General features: G+C 37.9%; 1 protein-coding gene across 1 annotated transcript; it reads right to left on the reverse strand.

The window, feature by feature from the left end:
- Positions 1-1,457: 1,457 nt before the first annotated feature.
- Positions 1,458-16,863, reverse strand: LOC146479366 (uncharacterized). The gene is made up of 5 exons (XM_085111004.1): positions 16,422-16,863; positions 10,427-11,221; positions 8,977-9,255; positions 2,923-3,215; positions 1,458-1,655 (listed from the first exon to the last, which is right to left on the reverse strand). The coding sequence occupies exons 1-4, from the start codon at positions 16,762-16,764 to the stop codon at positions 2,932-2,934; spliced, it is 1,701 nt and encodes a 566-aa protein (XP_084967130.1). The 5' UTR covers positions 16,765-16,863; the 3' UTR covers positions 1,458-1,655; positions 2,923-2,931.
- Positions 16,864-17,409: the final 546 nt, after the last annotated feature.

The following is a 17,409-nucleotide window of genomic DNA, read 5'->3' on the forward strand; positions in this document are numbered from 1 at the left end:
CATTTTGCTCCTTAAAAACGGGGTTAAAAATAGTTTGTGAAGATGTCATTAACAAATCTATTTCTATTTCTGCATGTGCTGAAAATTTGTCCACAAGAAGAAGCAAATGCCGGGAGATTGCCGCAAGGTAGGGTGGGGAGAGGGGATGGGAGAGGGTGGCGTTGAAATGTCAATTTGATTGGCACACGACTAAATTGGGAGGTTTAAGTAATCCTGGTTAATTATGCACGCTGCTTCTGAGGGTGGTAACAAATTCAAATAATTTTTCAAACACCATTGTAGCTGATGATTATAGAGCTCCCATTGAAACATCTTACAGATTCAATATGCGGTCACTGAAATTCTTAACATTTGTCATAAACAATGATTGAATGCCTTTTAAGAATAAATGCTTCTTCTAATGCACCAAGTTTGAAAAAAACACACAGGCATCAATAATTCAAGTAAAAACAGTATCAGCGAACTAAAGGCCAATATTTATAAATTGACCTGGACAGCACATAACCTCGTCTTGCAGTTTGCAGCTTAACATACTGCATGTATTGTTTAAAAAATGATGAACATTGCTACACTTCTACTCCAAAGACTAGAAAGAGAGCAACTAAAAACTATACTACTAGGTATTTCTAAATGTTAAAAAAATGTTATGGGTTATACACGTGATATTATTTACATGATTGTTATGCATGTGTGCTTTTGGTTATACTGTGCCATTCACATTTCATATTTTGCTGCTGCAAATTTGTCATTATTAAAAGGAATTTTGGAGACATGCAATTGTATGAACTTCCATATCCACAACAATCTGAAAGCCCATTTGTAACGTTGAACACTCCAACTTTTTACACCTTAGGGAAGTGGTCAAAACTACTATACTCGAACAGGACCCACCAAACCACAAAACAGACAGTGGTCTCTTCTTGCACCCCCCTCTTTCCTGAACCCCAAAAGGTGCAAGCCACCCCTCTATTCAGCAGTAAAAAATGACAATGAAATTCAAATCTCACACTTCTTGTTTACCTAGCAATGCTGACCCTTGCCATAAAGTGTCGCTGAATAATTATTATTAATTCTGTGTCAACTCAAAGCCAATAAAAGTTTGTCTGTAATGTTCATAAGATGAGTGATGTCTTCGATAAACCCCCTACCCCAGACAAGGTGGGTCCCTTCGAACAAACTTACTATGACCAGTTCCCTTATTATTTATCACATGCAACAGAACCGTACATCAGACTGATTTTCAATTGGCTCTGCTTTACTGCAATCTGAGACTGGAAAGCAAAATCCATGCCAATTTCTCAATCAACAAGAAGAAAAAATTATTGACACCAATTGCAACTTGCTTGCACGCATTTTCCAGTACTTGATGCTGCTTACATAATTTTGCATCACATTCTGATAGGCTAACTGCGCTGATGTGTCTGTTGTGATTGGCCAGAGTGATTGATGAAAATATTGAAAACCACTCTATTTTATAACCCAAAAACCTCTTAGACATTCAACAGTGCTACAGTGCATTGCATGTTAAGTTATTTTTTAAATATCTTGCAGATAAGGTTACACCGTGGCCAGCTCTGTGCTACTGTATGTACACTGCTTCTTCCTCCACGTCAATAATAGTGAGACTGCTGTATATCATAGATGAAGCTTCATTGCTGTTAGGTGGACAGAACAAGAGGAATATCACAATGTGGTATACATGTATAGAGGACCTACTTTTAAGATTAACTGACAAAAAGTGACTTTAGATGAACCTGCAGGGTGAATAGTACATCCAAAACTCAAACAGTTCCCTTTGTTGTCTGCAAAATGGGACAATGATGTCATAGGACTTGGGAATTAGGTCATTAGGGACATTAAAGGGGAAGTATCACGAAAATTTGCTGTCATTTCGAAACCCAAAAATGTTTGACTGTTAGCAGAAGCAACAAAGTAATTGTCAAGTTTGTTTAAAGTTATCACCCCAGTATAATAAAACTGTCGATTAGTGCCTCTGGCCAGAGACAGGGTAGGCCGGTCTCAATTGAAACTTGAAAACTATTAGGCTAATGTTTTTCAAGTTCTCACATTTTTGTTTCCAAAATGCGCTAGAACAGATCACAAGTTGTTTCTTTCAAGAATTGAGTTGATTTCTTTCCTCTCGTTATTCTAGAATTATTTTGCAGCTGATTGAAGGTCTAATTTTCATCATTCTTAACAAAAGATATCAAAACCCCCATGATACTTCCCCTTTAAGCAGCAACGATGACAATGGCAACAAGAACGACAGAAACAATAGTTTTAATGAGAAACACAATGGCTCTGCATGTGCGTTATAGATGTATAATACACATTGGCATACATGTACATGTATTTCTTAAGTTCCCATCCTCTGCAAATCAACAATGGGAAATAATCAAAGTACAGGTTTTATGGAGAACTTGAACACAAGCGCAATTTTCCTAAATCTCTTTCTGAACATAAAAACAGCCCCTACCAATTCTGCTCCTGGATAGTTTGGCTGCATTATGCAAATTAAATAAGGTGGAATTTTTTCAAGTTAGTAGAAAGAACACAAACTTGATTTTCAGGTTACATTTTTAGTAGTTTCGTCGCCCTCACTGCTGAGGCCCCTAATGATTCTTCACACGCACCATCTTGGATTTTTCAGTTTCTCCAAAACTTCAAATAGACTCAAAAATTATCAAAACCAATAATACACGTAGTTAAAAATGTAAAATACATTATATTAAAATTTCTCAAAAAAAGGTAAGAAACTCCAAATTTTGTTCCAATGGAAACATCATGTCAAGTCAGCATTGGCACTTTGTCAGTTGACTAAGAAGTACTTCCTTAACACATGGGTGGCGGGGGGGGGGGGGGGGTGGCAGACTGATTAGGCTGGCTAAAAAAACACTCTTTACTCAGACAGAACATACAAACCTCATAAAATTAGAGAACTTCTGCTGGTGTAACAACCTGGGAGAGTGGATCAGTCTTGACACATGAAACTGGAGCAGGCAGGAACTCAGGCTGCTCTTCAATTATACACCGCATTCTCCTTTCATCCTTTGGCCACCTATACGTCCAGTATGATGCCAAGAAGTAGGGCACATCGTGTTTGGAAGATCCTTTCAAGACAATGGTCATGAACCTTCCTTTTCTGTTACCACTGTGATTGGCAATGTCGCTTAGGATCAGATCAGACTCAAATCGCAGCATGCAGTTGGAATCATCTGAAAGATTCATAAATGGTTTCGCAAGTGTCAGTGAACAAGATCACTAGCAAATGAAGAACTCACATTCTGACTCACACATTTCAGACTTCAAGTGTTCTTGGTGCTAGATGTACAGCATGCAATACACATTAGCAGAAAAAAAAAAGCGAATGATGAAAAACTATGAAAAGGAGCTCAAATTCTGACAAGTTTACCAGACTGCTACAAATGAATAACTAAGATGGACTGCTCAGAACTGAATTACATGCCCAGGCTATGTATTAATGTAAAAATCTGAAAAGCATAGGCACAAGATGATTTGCCCTTGGCATGTTAACCTTCCGTGGACCATGAGCGATCAGTGCTTTAATTGCTTTTGTAATATCAAAATATAGTCCACCATACAGTACCGCTAGTCTGAAATGTCAGCCGTCTCCTCCCCCTAACCCACAGGGGGCGCGGGAGAGAGACGTCTGAATTCCGAGCGTTATAATGCCGTCCGGTGACGTCACGTACTTTTGCGAATATGGTAGGTAGTTTTTGATTGGTTCTTACCTAATTAAAATAGATACCACATCTCTCTTTCCCGCGCCCCCTGTGGGTTAGGGGGAGGAGACGGCTGACATTTCAGACTAACAGTACCGCCTGAATTCTATAAAGTATAAAAATTGGCACCCATGAACTGCAGGAGCAGAACGCATTGAAGACCCGCAAGAGAAAATTCAGACACATGAAAATCGAAAAGATGCAAATCATTCGCACAGAGCCTTTTCAATTGCAGCAGGCCATGCGGACAGTGTTGTTTGTAGTTCTGGCGAAGATAAAGGAAATTATTATGTTTGAATACTGAACAAACGCTATAATTTGACACTCTGCAAAACAAAAAAGTTTCATTTGTTATACAAAAGATGAAAAATATTTGAGGAAAACAAACGAAAGCAGCACGCATGCAAATTGCAAACAAAATTAATCCAAGTGTGGCAATGCTGACAATAGTTCATTCGCCATTTTCGATCAATTTGTTTGAAGGTTTGGGTATTGCACGGATACTTTTATAGGAGATTATTTTACTAAGCGATAAACAATTAGCTATGTAAGTCGAAGTTTAACTTTATAGTCCTTGGTATTGACGTATGCTTCGACATTTTGAGCTTTATGGACTGACATATTTGAGTTGGAGTTACACACATATTAGTAAAATTAGTTCAAGTTAACCTTGAATTACAGTACCGCCTAGAACTATAGACCCATTTGCCGCGTCGTTGCCGCGGGACCTACTCGCGGGTTTCCCTCGGTATTCCCTCAGTAGGACGTTTTTTTTCCTCGGTTCGGTTGCAGTATGGCTCCAAAGTTGCCGCGGGAAAGTTCACCCAGGTAAAACCTTGGTAAAGAAAAGACGCGGTAGAGTTTGAATACGCTTTTGTCTCCTTTGCCTTGTGTTTTGGTTCGTCAGCTTCTAATGGCAAAATCACACCAAAGAACATTAACTAGGAATGACGATCATGTGCGATACACATACGATTCTCGGCCCTTGAAGGCTTGAATCATTTGAAGAAAACGAGAATCCGTTTTCGAGTATCCGACCACATTTGAAAAATCCTTTGAGGAAGATTCTGATTTAATATCTCAAAACTCGGTATACCCAAAATATTTGAAGACTTCTTGTGGACAATGCGCAATGTTCACTATCGAAGCTTCGAAGCGTGCAGATTTGCCCAAGAAAAAACAAGCAAACTTGAATTTTCGACACAGTTTGTGGAGTTCCGTTTGCAGGACCTTTTAAAATCATTTATAAATTGAAAACAAATAATATTTCGGCATGTTTTGTGCCACTCAGCGCCCGAATAATTGCGTATCCAACACATTGTCGGTCATTGTCACTCGGACTCCTGACGTGACAAGCTGTTTGATGCAACACGGCAGTGTTCCAGAATGTTAGTCCGCTGTTTACTTTGTATTTTTTGCCAAGTTATTTCAATTTGAAGTTAGGAGAAGCAAAAGGAAAAAAACTGACCCACGAAATTTACGGATTATAAAACATATGTTTGCGCGTGACGATGTTATTGTAACTTGAAACCCTTGTGTCAACTTCGCAAATTTTGTCGCTTGTGTCTACAGTCTATTTTAAACCTCTTTCTTTTAAAATGAACTTGGCACTGCAACAAGAATAATATTCCCTCTCAACATCCGATTTTTTAGAACACAAGCTTGCTCTAAAATTCAGGAGATATTTTTAGCAGCTGTTTGGTCGGGCACGTACAAAAAAGGCTGACGAATCAGAAGCAGCGGTTCCCACAAGTGCAAAACAAACGTCAAACTTGCTCCTATGCAAATTACGGTTAATTTACCGGTCAGTGTAAAATGCAGACTGCAGACTGCAGACTGCAGACTGGGGGTAAAATGCAGACTAGGGGTAAAATGCAGACTGAACACTGCAGACTAGGGGTAAAATGCAGACTAAATTAAATTAAATTTTGTTCGGTTGGGCTGGTTGTATCCCGAAAAGTATTCATTCATTTTAAACCATGCGATCTGTTTTCATTTTCTACGATTTTTTCGCAAGCGCTAAATTCCTTTCTCGTTATCTGCGCAACAGAAATCTTTTCATATTTGATTTCTACATCTACTCAGCTTTCTATAGAGACAAAAATGAGCTCGATAGGACATATATTTACCGAGATACGAATTTTTGAGTTTTCTGTACTCGGTTTGTTTACAACATAATTAATACACAGCGGACGGTAGTAAAATGCATCCATCCGCGCACTTTAAAATTCACCGATATATTTCGAAAGCACATCGTCAAATGCATTTTTTTTTCAAAACTAAACATTTAAATATCTTGTTGACCGGTATTTCTCTTTATTTCGAAGCGAATTCCTGGAGAAATAATTTTTGAAAGTATTGAAAGAAGTAGGGCGCCGTCCCCAAAAGTCACGCAATGAAATCCTGAGTTTTTTTCGCAAGCCTCAAATTCCTTTTTCGCTAACAACGCTACATGTATCTTTTTGGAATTCTACACTTACTTATTAATTTTCTATACAGACCAAAATCACTTCGAGTGTTTTACAGTCAACCTAGGTCACGCGTGAACGATATTTTTGAAATTTGAACGGAGTTTTGAAATTTGCATGTCAGTTTTCAAAATCGCCAACAAGATTTCAGAGTTCCCCTATAAATTTCCCTAGCTTATTGACAGTATAAAGCTATGAATTTTTTTTACATTGCAAAATTGAATATTTCAAGAATAACAATTGTTTCCCAAGTATTTTGAATCTTTTTTTCAGTTAATGCGTCTTTTTCGGAACGACTTCCAGAGAGATGTCCAACATTTCATTCACACGTCGGACATTACAAAGAGAAATTCGAATGTTCATTTCATTCTTGGAATTACTGTTCATGCGTGACCTGGATTGACTGTAACTTTAAAAAGATAGTCTTTATAATTTAGTCTGCATTTTACCCCCAGTCTGCAGTCTGCAGTCTGCAGTCTGCATTTTACACTGACCGGTTAATTTACAAGACGTTTGCCCCGTCGCTTCTAACGGAATGAACAAATTAAGAAAACTAAATTTTAAAAAAGGGATTTTTTATGACAATTCAGCGAACTCTCTTTCGTAAACTTACACTGAGTGTTTAAAAATTAAAGCAGGTAAATCAACGTACACGTATTTCACTGCATATTTAACATACATGTACCCTAGGAGATACATGTAACAAGCTTCTTTCAAGTGTGAGTTTGTAAGTTACTTTTATTATCTCTGAAAAGACGGAATACAAACATTTGTCGAGGCAAAGATTCAGGATTTCAATATTTGAATTATTACGCAAACTACCCAACGCCATTTTGACTTCAAATTACTCCTTCGATTAAGCACCGATTCTTCGCACCTCGCACACTTGCAGTATAAATGTCTTCACTCACGCTAACGCTTATTTTAGAAATGCAACCAGTCCCCATTGTCCTTTCCCGCGGCACGCCTCGTCTTTTCGCCCGCAGCAAATTTACCGCGGCACACTGTACCTCGTCTTCACCGTGGAATGACCGTGTTTTCACCTAGGTGGACGCGCGGCCACTACCCGCGGTAAAGACGAGGTATGCCCTAGTCCCGATGGGTCAATAGTTCCAGGCGCTACTGTAGTGTTAGCTGATAGTATTCTTATGACTAGACAAAATGGGGTTAAATCCAGGAGAAATCAGATGTTGTTTGAGTTAGCAGAGAGTTCCAGTTTTCCAGAGTTTGAGTTCACGGGCTTCTATTCTATATGGCACTTAACATACAGTACTGGACAGAAGAAACCTAACAGAGAACGCTGCGCTGAACGCGTTCTTAAAGTGTTCTGCTTTGCGTTCCCTAAGCGTTCTACAAGCGTTTCAGTTTAAAATGGAACGCTAGAGAGAACGCGTTCAGCTAATTATCTTCAGGAACGCGCTCCTTCTGACACTTTTGTGGTCTAGAGTGCCCAAAACGACATTTGTGTTGGTTGGAAAGATAGGCAAACTCTCGCTTTATGCCAGACAACGGATTGTAAATTTACATCAACTCAAAAGGAATGATTTCCAGATAGCCAATGAAATTAGGGAAGGGCACATACCAGTATTAAGTCTTTTCCTATTCGACGTTTTAATCAAAGAGAGAATCTCCATGACAAATTTAACCACGCACGGGACGAAATAAAAAAATTCTCATCTGATATTTTAATTTCACCGATGAACAGATCAGACGCGAGGAAACAATGAACCTTTTTTGATTGAACTTGCCTTTGCTCTGCTGGCATGTTGGAACATCGAAGCGTCAGGCGAGTACTGTACGAAAAAAAAATCGGGCCTGAAGTGGGACAAACTATTGCGAATCGATCTGTTTAATTGTTGTTTACTTTGCGCTTTGGGTTCTACCTGTACTTCACATGTGCGATAGTACACGCTAAACTATTCTTAAAATAAATACTTCAACAACCTGTTTTAATAATCCTGTAAATCGAAATCTTTTAGGAAGCGATAAATCTCAACTTACATCCAAAGTGGATTGCCTACGGATGCATTGTCGTACGGCAAAATATATCATCATACATCAGGATAACAGGCTCTTCGCACAGTTCCCACTACGTTCTGAAGCCTAAACAGTTTTTCTGAATGTAAAATAATTCATCTCTTCTCATTTGAAGCCACGTGTAATGAAGCAGAAGTAGGAGATTAGTGAGCATTCAAGCCACAAAAGCACCTTCAACACATCGAACCACACCTTGTTTACAAGATCCGGTCCAAGATCCGATTGTTGTGCGATTTTCTCAGATAAGCAGTACTGTTGGCCAGCGGAAACTATCCAAATGAATTTCGGGAAACAATATGGCGTCCACATTTACGAAGGATCACTTATTGGAGTTTGTTCTAGTGTTTTTTACCGATAATTTTTTCGCCGCGCGTATGGATTATCATGCGCCATTTTTACGCATCATCTTTTGCAGCTATCCACTGAATTTTCTGGGCCCCTAGAATGCGTTCCCAAGAACGCATTCCCCTTAAAGCGGAACGCTTATTTTTTTTTAGTGTTCTCTTAGCGTTCCAGTTATGCGTTTCCTGTTAGGTTTCTTTTGTCCGGTACTGTAATTTTTAGCATTCCCTTAGCGTTCCCTTAGCGTTCCCTAAGCGTTCCACTTTGCGTTCCCTAATTTTACAGTAAGGCATTCCCTGTTAGGTTTTTTCTGTCCGGTACTGTACCACTAGATATGGAGAATGAGAGAACAAATATTGTGAACTAGTCTATTGCCTACACTGTACCTTCAAGATGATCCTTGATCTCTTCAACATTGGAATCAAATATCCTTTTCAACGCCGGCGAGACACATATAAACACAAAATCACTATGATGTACTCTGCGCAGTGCATAGCGGAACTTGTTTTCTGGTACTTGCATCTCTAGCTTGTCCAAATGGCACTTGTAACCCAGTACTTCATTGAAATGATGGTACAGTTCAAGCACCTCTGTTTTGAAGGATTCTTCTTCCAAGTCGAAACAGTGGATAATTGAGATGGACTTGTCATAACTTACAGATGGGCCTGTGGAACAACAAAAAATTAAAATACCTTACTCAGACAATGTGACCTTTAAAGCCCTAAACTCAACAAATATTACTCAACACACTGCATCATTGCCCAAATAATTATACGTCATCCACAGTCCACAGATATTCTGCGATTCAAGTAATTTTGTGTGTCTGGGAGAAAATGGAAAAATCAAGAGTGTCTCCAGCTCTTCGACAATAAAACTGCGCTTTATTTAATCCCTGTGTACCAATTATCCCACTCAATCTTGCAGAATATCCCCCGAATTTAGCCTACTCAGCCTATGGCCTCGTCAGATAAGTATCGGACAATATTCCGTGTGATTTTGCACTATAATTGTTAAGTATATTCTTCACACCGTTCTTTACATGTTGTGTGTACACAAGTGATGGACATTGCACAGAAAACTCTAATGCTGATCACTGTTGGGGCTTAGTGTACAGGTAGGAGGTAACCCCACGAGGCCGAGTAGAATTACATGTAAGTATTAAATAATATTTTTTCACTTGTATTTTAAAAAATTTCCCAAAAATTGGGAAAACTTTGAAAATATACATGAAAGTTATGTCTATGACACTGAACTTTCAATGACACTCGATGACACTTTGTTATTGGTTCTCGTCACTGCTCCGAAGGTTTTTCGACAATACTCCGGTTTTCCTTCCTCCACAAAAACCCCATTTCCAAATACTGTACCAATTTGACTTGGAATGTAGGGCCACCTTTTAACTTGTTCCTTGAGAGCTCTTTGGTGTTCCGTGGGTAGACAAATTACATTTGTGAACATTTACATTCACTCAATTGAAAACAGTACTATACAAATGAGAACCAGTGTTCATGAAAAAAATCAATTACAAGTACTCATCAAATTGTCGTTCAATTACACTTCTCAAACTCATTAATAATTCATCAAGAGAAAACAAAGGAAAAAGCTACCATGGCCATGGTTTGGATATGTGTTCCTAATTACCATAAAATTTTGCCAACTTTAACCTGGAATTTCTCCAAGAATTATTGATCATTTGAGAAACCATATCAAACACTCGAAAGTGTGTTTCGTCAGATATCCAAACACCTCAAAGTTGTTGAAAAAAATTTGGTTGCACCTCATTTTATCAACCTACTTCTCAGTGTTTGGATATCTGATGAAAGACGCTTTACACACCTTCTGATGACATGTATCCAGATTCGTATCCTGGTGATGCTGGGGAGGACATGGATTCTCCGGAGCTTAAACTGTCTGTCAGCGATGACCGTCGAGGTTCCACTTTGAGTGGGGACAAATTTTCACAAGGTTTTTCAGCTGCTTCATGGTAAGTGTGTCTGCCAGTACACACTACACCTGCTGAAGCATCAGGACTTGAATCTGGAGTGATCGCTGACACAGAAGAGTGGACAGAGGACGTCTTATGTTGCTTAGACTTCTTCAAAAATTTCATAATCTTTTTCCGAAGAGATTTTTTCTTTGTCTCCACACCAGCCTTAGATTTCAAGTCATTGGGTTGAGAAAGAGAACGGTTCAACAAATTTCTCTGGCCATCCAGAAAGCTTGGATGTATACCTAAACATCCTGACTCAGTTGGTGACCAACTCCCAGACCTTAGAAACTCTGGTTTTTGTGTAGGTACCGCTAGAGTTTCACCACTGCCAAGCTTTTCACAACTACAATGCTTGCTATATTTAGTACTGAGACTTCCACTCTCTGTATCCACACTGTGCATTGCAGAAGCTGGTAAACTTGATGTTGTTGAGTATTCCGATGGTATGGACGACTCCTGCTCTGTGGTAAAGTCTGTTGATGAAACCATTGCATGACTTCCTGTCGTAACGCTGCTTTCACTGGACAGCGAAGTATCCATGTCATGTCTATACATTTCTTTGTCATTTTCCTTCATGGTAGAATTCAAGTCGTCATCGTCTTCTTCAGGTTTGTTGGTCTTTGCCAATGTTGCTTTATATTCTAAAAAAAATACAATGTATATGTTTTAAAATTAGTCAAATGGTGATACATTCTCCATGCGAATTAAGGTGCTTCAAGTGAGTGGCTTGTGATACAGTATATGATGATAACACCACTGCAATATTTCACATGTCCAAAACGTCACAAGCAACATAGTGGTACTTTTTATGATCTACGTAGCAACTCAGATGTGTACACTAGTAACTTATACTAGAGAACAAATTGAACCAGAATTCTATTTACATACAGTGGTAGGGTCCAAAAGCAAGTTTACATGCATATATAAAATGCGTGGTATAGTTATAAGGTCAAAAGCTAATTGGATAACTAGGGGTGAAAAAAGCACTAAATACTTCTTGAATCTGGAGAAAAGACATTACACAAACAAATTAATTCCTAAGCTAGTTTTAGAGGATGCTACCGAAATCACAGACCAAAAAGATATAATTAGGGAGCAGGAGCGTTTTTATGAAAAGCTTTATACCTCCAGGAAAACTGAATTCAGGGCTGATCATTCTGCCACATTTTTCAATCAAGATAATATAAGGGTGAAGTTGACTCTGGAAGAAAAGGACTCTTGTGAGGGTAACATTTCTGCTAAAGAATGTTTAGATGCCCTAAAAGCTATGGGTGATGGAAAAAGTCCTGGGATGGACGGTTTTACCGTGGAATTTTATAAATTTTTTTGGAATGACCTCAGCCATTATTTAGTGCGTTCAATTAATTTCTCATATAGCATTGGCGAAATGTCGGTCACTCAGAGAAGCGCGCTTATAACTACCTTACCTAAACCAAATAAGACAAAGTTCTATCTGAAAAATTGGAGGCCGATATCTTTACTTGGAGTTGATTATAAAATAGCTTCAGCTGTTGTCGCAAATCGTATTAAGAAGGTTCTCCCATCCATCATTTCACACACCCAAAAAGGCTTTTTAAAAAACAGGTCTATGGCCGAAAACACAAGGCTAATTTATGATATTATAGATAAACTAAATTCTAACAACGAAGAGGGCTTACTGTTATTAATTGATTTTGAAAAAGCATTCGATTCGGTAGAATGGAACTTTCTTGACGGAGCCTTTAAGTTTTTTAATTTCGGAGAGTCTATAAGGCGGTGGGTTAAAACCTTTTACAAAAATATTAATAGCTCCATTTTATACAATGGTCATTGCTCCAATTCTTTTTCGGTCTCAAGAGGTGTTAGACAGGGAGACCCCCTGTCACCATACCTTTTTATTATTTGTGCTGAACTTCTCGCAGATGCAATAAAACAAAACGGTCAAATTAAGGGCATCACTGTTAATAATGAGGAATTTTTACTTGGACAGTATGCGGATGACACTTTTTTCCTTTTAGATGGAACTGAAACTTCACTCTCCCAATGCCTAGACACCTTGGAGCTCTTTGGAGAGTGCTCAGGTCTGAAGGTGAATGTAGAAAAAACTAAGGCGGTATGGCTGGGTAGTAAGAGATTCTCGAAGGTCATATTACTTCCGGAGAAAAATTTAGCATGGGTATTTAATGAACCTTTTGACATCCTAGGGATAACGTTTTTTGTTGAAACCCAGCAAATAGTGGAGTACAATTACAAAATAAAGCTACAGGAGGTCAGAAAACTTTTAGACTCGTGGTCCTGGAGACTTTTGAGTATCATAGGCAAAATACAGGTAATTAAGTCTCTCGCAGTATCTAAATTTGTTCATCTCTTAACAACACTTCCTACTCCAAATGCCTTTTTTCTTAAAGAATTAGAAACACTCTTCTTCTCCTTTATCTGGGATGGAAAGAGTGATAAAATAGCAAGGAAAACAATCATTAATGATGTAGATGATGGGGGATTGAAGATGACCGATATTCGATCATTTGCCAAGGCTCTGAAGATCTCCTGGGTTAAGAAAGTGTGGGACGTAAATTATCAGGCAGACTGGAAAAGGCTCCTGCTTTCCGATCACCTTTACTGGAATGATGTCTGGTTACTAAACAAAAGATCATTATCACGCCTGGCTTGCTCTTTTGGGACAAATACTTTCTGGAGGAATGTAGTTGAATCATGGGCAGATTATGTTCAGGAAACTGTAGAAGCCGGTGACCTTCTGTCACAGCCACTATGGAATAATGTCTTTATTAAGATAGAAAATAAACCTGTGTTTTATAAGTCGTGGTACAAAAAAGATTTACGTTACGTCAATGATCTTGTAGACGAATCCGGCATTTTTATGTCACCAACCAAATTGATTAATAAGTTTAGCCTAACTTGTACCTTTTTACAAGCTTATGGTATTATGTGCGCAATTCCAAGTTCATGGAAGTCAAAGATTAGAGAGTTTGGTAAACAGTTACCTGTGGTCAAATCCCAAAATATAGATAGGTTATTTAAGACAAAAAAGGTGACCAGCTTTACTTATGACGCTTTGCGAAAATCGGTTGCCACACAGCCAACTAAGGTGCAGCGTAAATGGAATAAATATCTACCATCTCCTGTAGAGGATTGGTCTACCTATTACAGTATCCCTTTCTTATGCACGAGTGCTAGTAAGCTGAGAAGCTTTCAATATAGGATATTCCATAGAATTATTGCCACAAATGTATTGTTAATGAAAATGGGTATTAAGGATCACGATAATTGCTTTTTTTGTGACAGTAAACCTGAAACCATAGAGCACCTTTTTTGGTACTGTGACCGGATATCCCACCTCTGGATCGCCCTCGCAAATTGGATCTGGTCGGTAACAGACATTGAAATAGAATTTTCTCTTGAATCTGTTCTCTTGGGCTATACAAACTGTATGCCTTATAAGAATGCGATTAATTGTATTATTTTAGTAGTCAAGTTTTTCATATACAAATGCAAATGGAGGGACGTGAACCCGATTTCGCTGGCGTACAGAGCTACGTTAAGTTTCATTACAATATTGAAAAATTTGCACGTGACTTTTCTCATCACGATAAAATTTTAAGTAAGTGGAAACCGATGAAAAAATTATTTTGTCAATAAATGATGTAATGTGCTGTAATGTAAGTAGAATAAGCATTGTACCGACTATTTTAAGTTGAGTAAGTATTGTAATGTAAGTAATGTAAGTTGAATCTTGAAAGTAGAGTTATTGTAATGTTAGTGGTGTAAGAGATCTCTATTGTAAGTAATGTAAGCAGTTTTTGTGTTTTGCAAATTAAAAAAAAAAAAAAAAAAAAAAAAAAGTTTACATGCATGTTTATATTCCAATGACGGTTTTTTACTGGGTGGATAGCAATAACATTCCAGTCTAACCAAATATTGAACTGCAATCCAAATAAATTGTTATAGTTTTTTTTAATTTCTAAAAACAAGAGAGCAAATGTGGGTACAGGTGGAAAGGAAATGCACATCACGGCATGATCGAATAAATAAACAAGAAATATTTGATCATCCTCAATGATGCAAAAATTCATTTTAGCTACACATATTTCCCTTGTAAAGTTATGAATGAATTAAGACACAAAAGTATTAATAAATATTATTTCTCAATGAAATTTGTCCAGTTTATCAAACAGATCGGAAAGAAAACATTTCTCAGAAGCCCAGATCAACTCAATAAACCCCCTAAAAGGAAGGAAGGTGACTTTCATTTTATCACCTAATACTGTATTTTGTGAAATGACTGATCTTGAAAGCAGTCCAGCCTCCAACAGGTTATTCATTTTTCCGATGGGGAATGTACGTAATGTATGATAATTACTGTTTTGAGTTTTCGCTTTTAAAGATTCAGCTACAAAATGAAGATCATTTATTTTTGAGCGTGCAAACTTGTCAAGTGCTGGCATAATTATTTGTCAGTTCAGGCAAAAATTGTTTGAAAGGTCATTTTCAGTTCTAAAGAACTTAGAACTATAAATCTATGACAACAGTTCCTGAATAAATTTGGATAAGATCGAGTTACTTGGTTCCTAAATGAGCTGGTTAAAGCTAGTTGCACTATAAACAAATTAGCCACCATCAGCAAGATAGTCAAAGATATATACATACTGTAGCCAAATCGATTATACATCAACTGTGGTCCCTGGATTAATTATTTCTGGATTAAAAACACAGTTTTCAGGGGAAAAGAAAATTTAAACATTTTGCTAAATGATTTTTCATCGATAAAAGTCGAAAAACATTAACATAACGTCGCGTGAAAAGGCGCATAATTGTTATACGTGCCGCGCCATACTCCAAAGCACCGGAAGATAATGTTGGACTTTTGAACTACGCTTCACATAGGTCAAGACGGATTCTCGTTTTACCCAATATTTCCGTAACTAGCTTGAGCACACGATTCCAAAAAAAGAGAAGACGAATCAAAGATCAAAGTTTCATTACCCATTACAAAAACAACTAATAACGTAACTGGAGTATTTTCAAAAGTGAAAACTACTTCATTTGCATTCAAAAATACAAACATAAACTTGAAAATTTTACCACCGCCTGACCCGATTTCTTCATTGAATTTCAACCAAATTCTTTGCCGTTTAGATTCAAAAACTGTATTTAAATTTACCTCTAATACATCAAGCCACAAGCACAGTCAAATGGAAAAGAAACAAATCAATTATATTGGTTTGGAAGAAAAATGTGGAAAGCATGAATTATGCATAAATTAGCACTTTGCGCAAAGAAAGATTTCAATAAAACGTGAAAAAATATAAAGAAATAATTAATATATGCTGAAAAAGGGTGTCGTGTCTTTTCCGCTTACTACAATTAATAATCAATTTACCCATACAAAAATGACTTGAAAATAGCTGGGTTTTTTGGAAAATTCAAAGTGCGTGGGACGCCAGATGAATATAAGAATTAAGCTGACATGCATGCTATTCATAAAATAATTTGCAACAATTTCACTCGTCTCGCTTTTGAAACAATCTTCAGGCAATGTTTCATCTATCTGGTAAATAATGGACTGCCTTTCGGTGGTTAAATCAAGATAGAAAAGGCTCGAATGGACGTTCTTGAGTTCCTTGCGTACGAAAGCATGAAACGAGCACGTTCTTTTCCACGCGAATGGTTTTGCGACGCCACGCAGTGACCTTGAGTTTTTATGGCGCTCTCTTCTCTTCTACAGGATCCACGAAAGCGAGCAACTTCAACTGAACCAAATCATACAAAATAGAAACCCAGATATTCAATGAACGCAAGCTAAAATAATACTTCTACGGATTCAAAATTCTTTTACAGCCCTACCTTTGACACACTCCTGCACCACTTCCAGACAGCTTCCCAACTTAAGCTCGATAAATACTTCCACAAGTTTTCGCATAACGCCATTCTTTTCATATATCCAATCCTCAAGTAACTTCAATGCAGGCCTATCAAAATGTGCGTAGTAACCCAGAATTTGTTCGGGCCTATAACCCAGTAGATCGGCCACATCTTTCCAATTTTTCAAAGCGCCCTTCATGTTTAACCATAGCGACAACGAGTCCTTCACCTTCCCATAGCTTAGGACTTGTCGAGCGGGTAAGGATAGTATTTCCTCCTCTATATGGCTTCTCTGGAAACCTTCCTCGTCGTCCGTAGAATTCATGCTTTGTTCGTTAGCCTAAACAGCCTACAACTTCAACACAAATCATCACGACACCTTGTGGAATCATTTGTGATCGTCGTAACACAATTTCTATGCTTCCCATAATCCAATAGAGCGCTTATGTCACGTGACTTCACTATTGCTTCCTCATTCTGGAAAAGTTTTAGCTTTTTATCTTTACGGGAAACCTTCATTCATGATGGCTAATTTTGTTAAAAAGAAAAACGTATATTTTGGCATTGACCAAAATAAAAGTGAAGGCAAAATTTCAGTTTTGGGTGAATTCCCCCCTTAAAATTGCTACTTAATTATGCCAAAAAGAAAAGATTATCACTGCGATCTTCAACATAAACACTGTATATGTAAAAAAAAAAAACTGAAAAAAACCCTGAGAATACCGCAAATGATTGAGTTTTCTTTGAACGTATGACCACGTTCCCGGACGTAAATAAGGTGATTTTTCTTGCCCTTACAGCTCTAACTTGATTGCTTTTGCCTGGAATGTTATCATCGCGTAATTTGCCAAACTATTAGGGACTCGTGGGCGAACTGAGTTTGGTACACAGCTCGACGCAGAGAAAAGCGCTGTCAACGACTTTTACTGAAGGCTTATGGCCTTCACTTGGTTGCCTGAAGGATCTCCAT

The sequence above is a fragment of the Pavona decussata genome, unplaced genomic scaffold (assembly GCF_977016875.1).
Source record: "Pavona decussata unplaced genomic scaffold, jaPavDecu1.1 SCAFFOLD_59, whole genome shotgun sequence".
Taxonomy (NCBI): domain Eukaryota; kingdom Metazoa; phylum Cnidaria; class Anthozoa; order Scleractinia; family Agariciidae; genus Pavona; species Pavona decussata.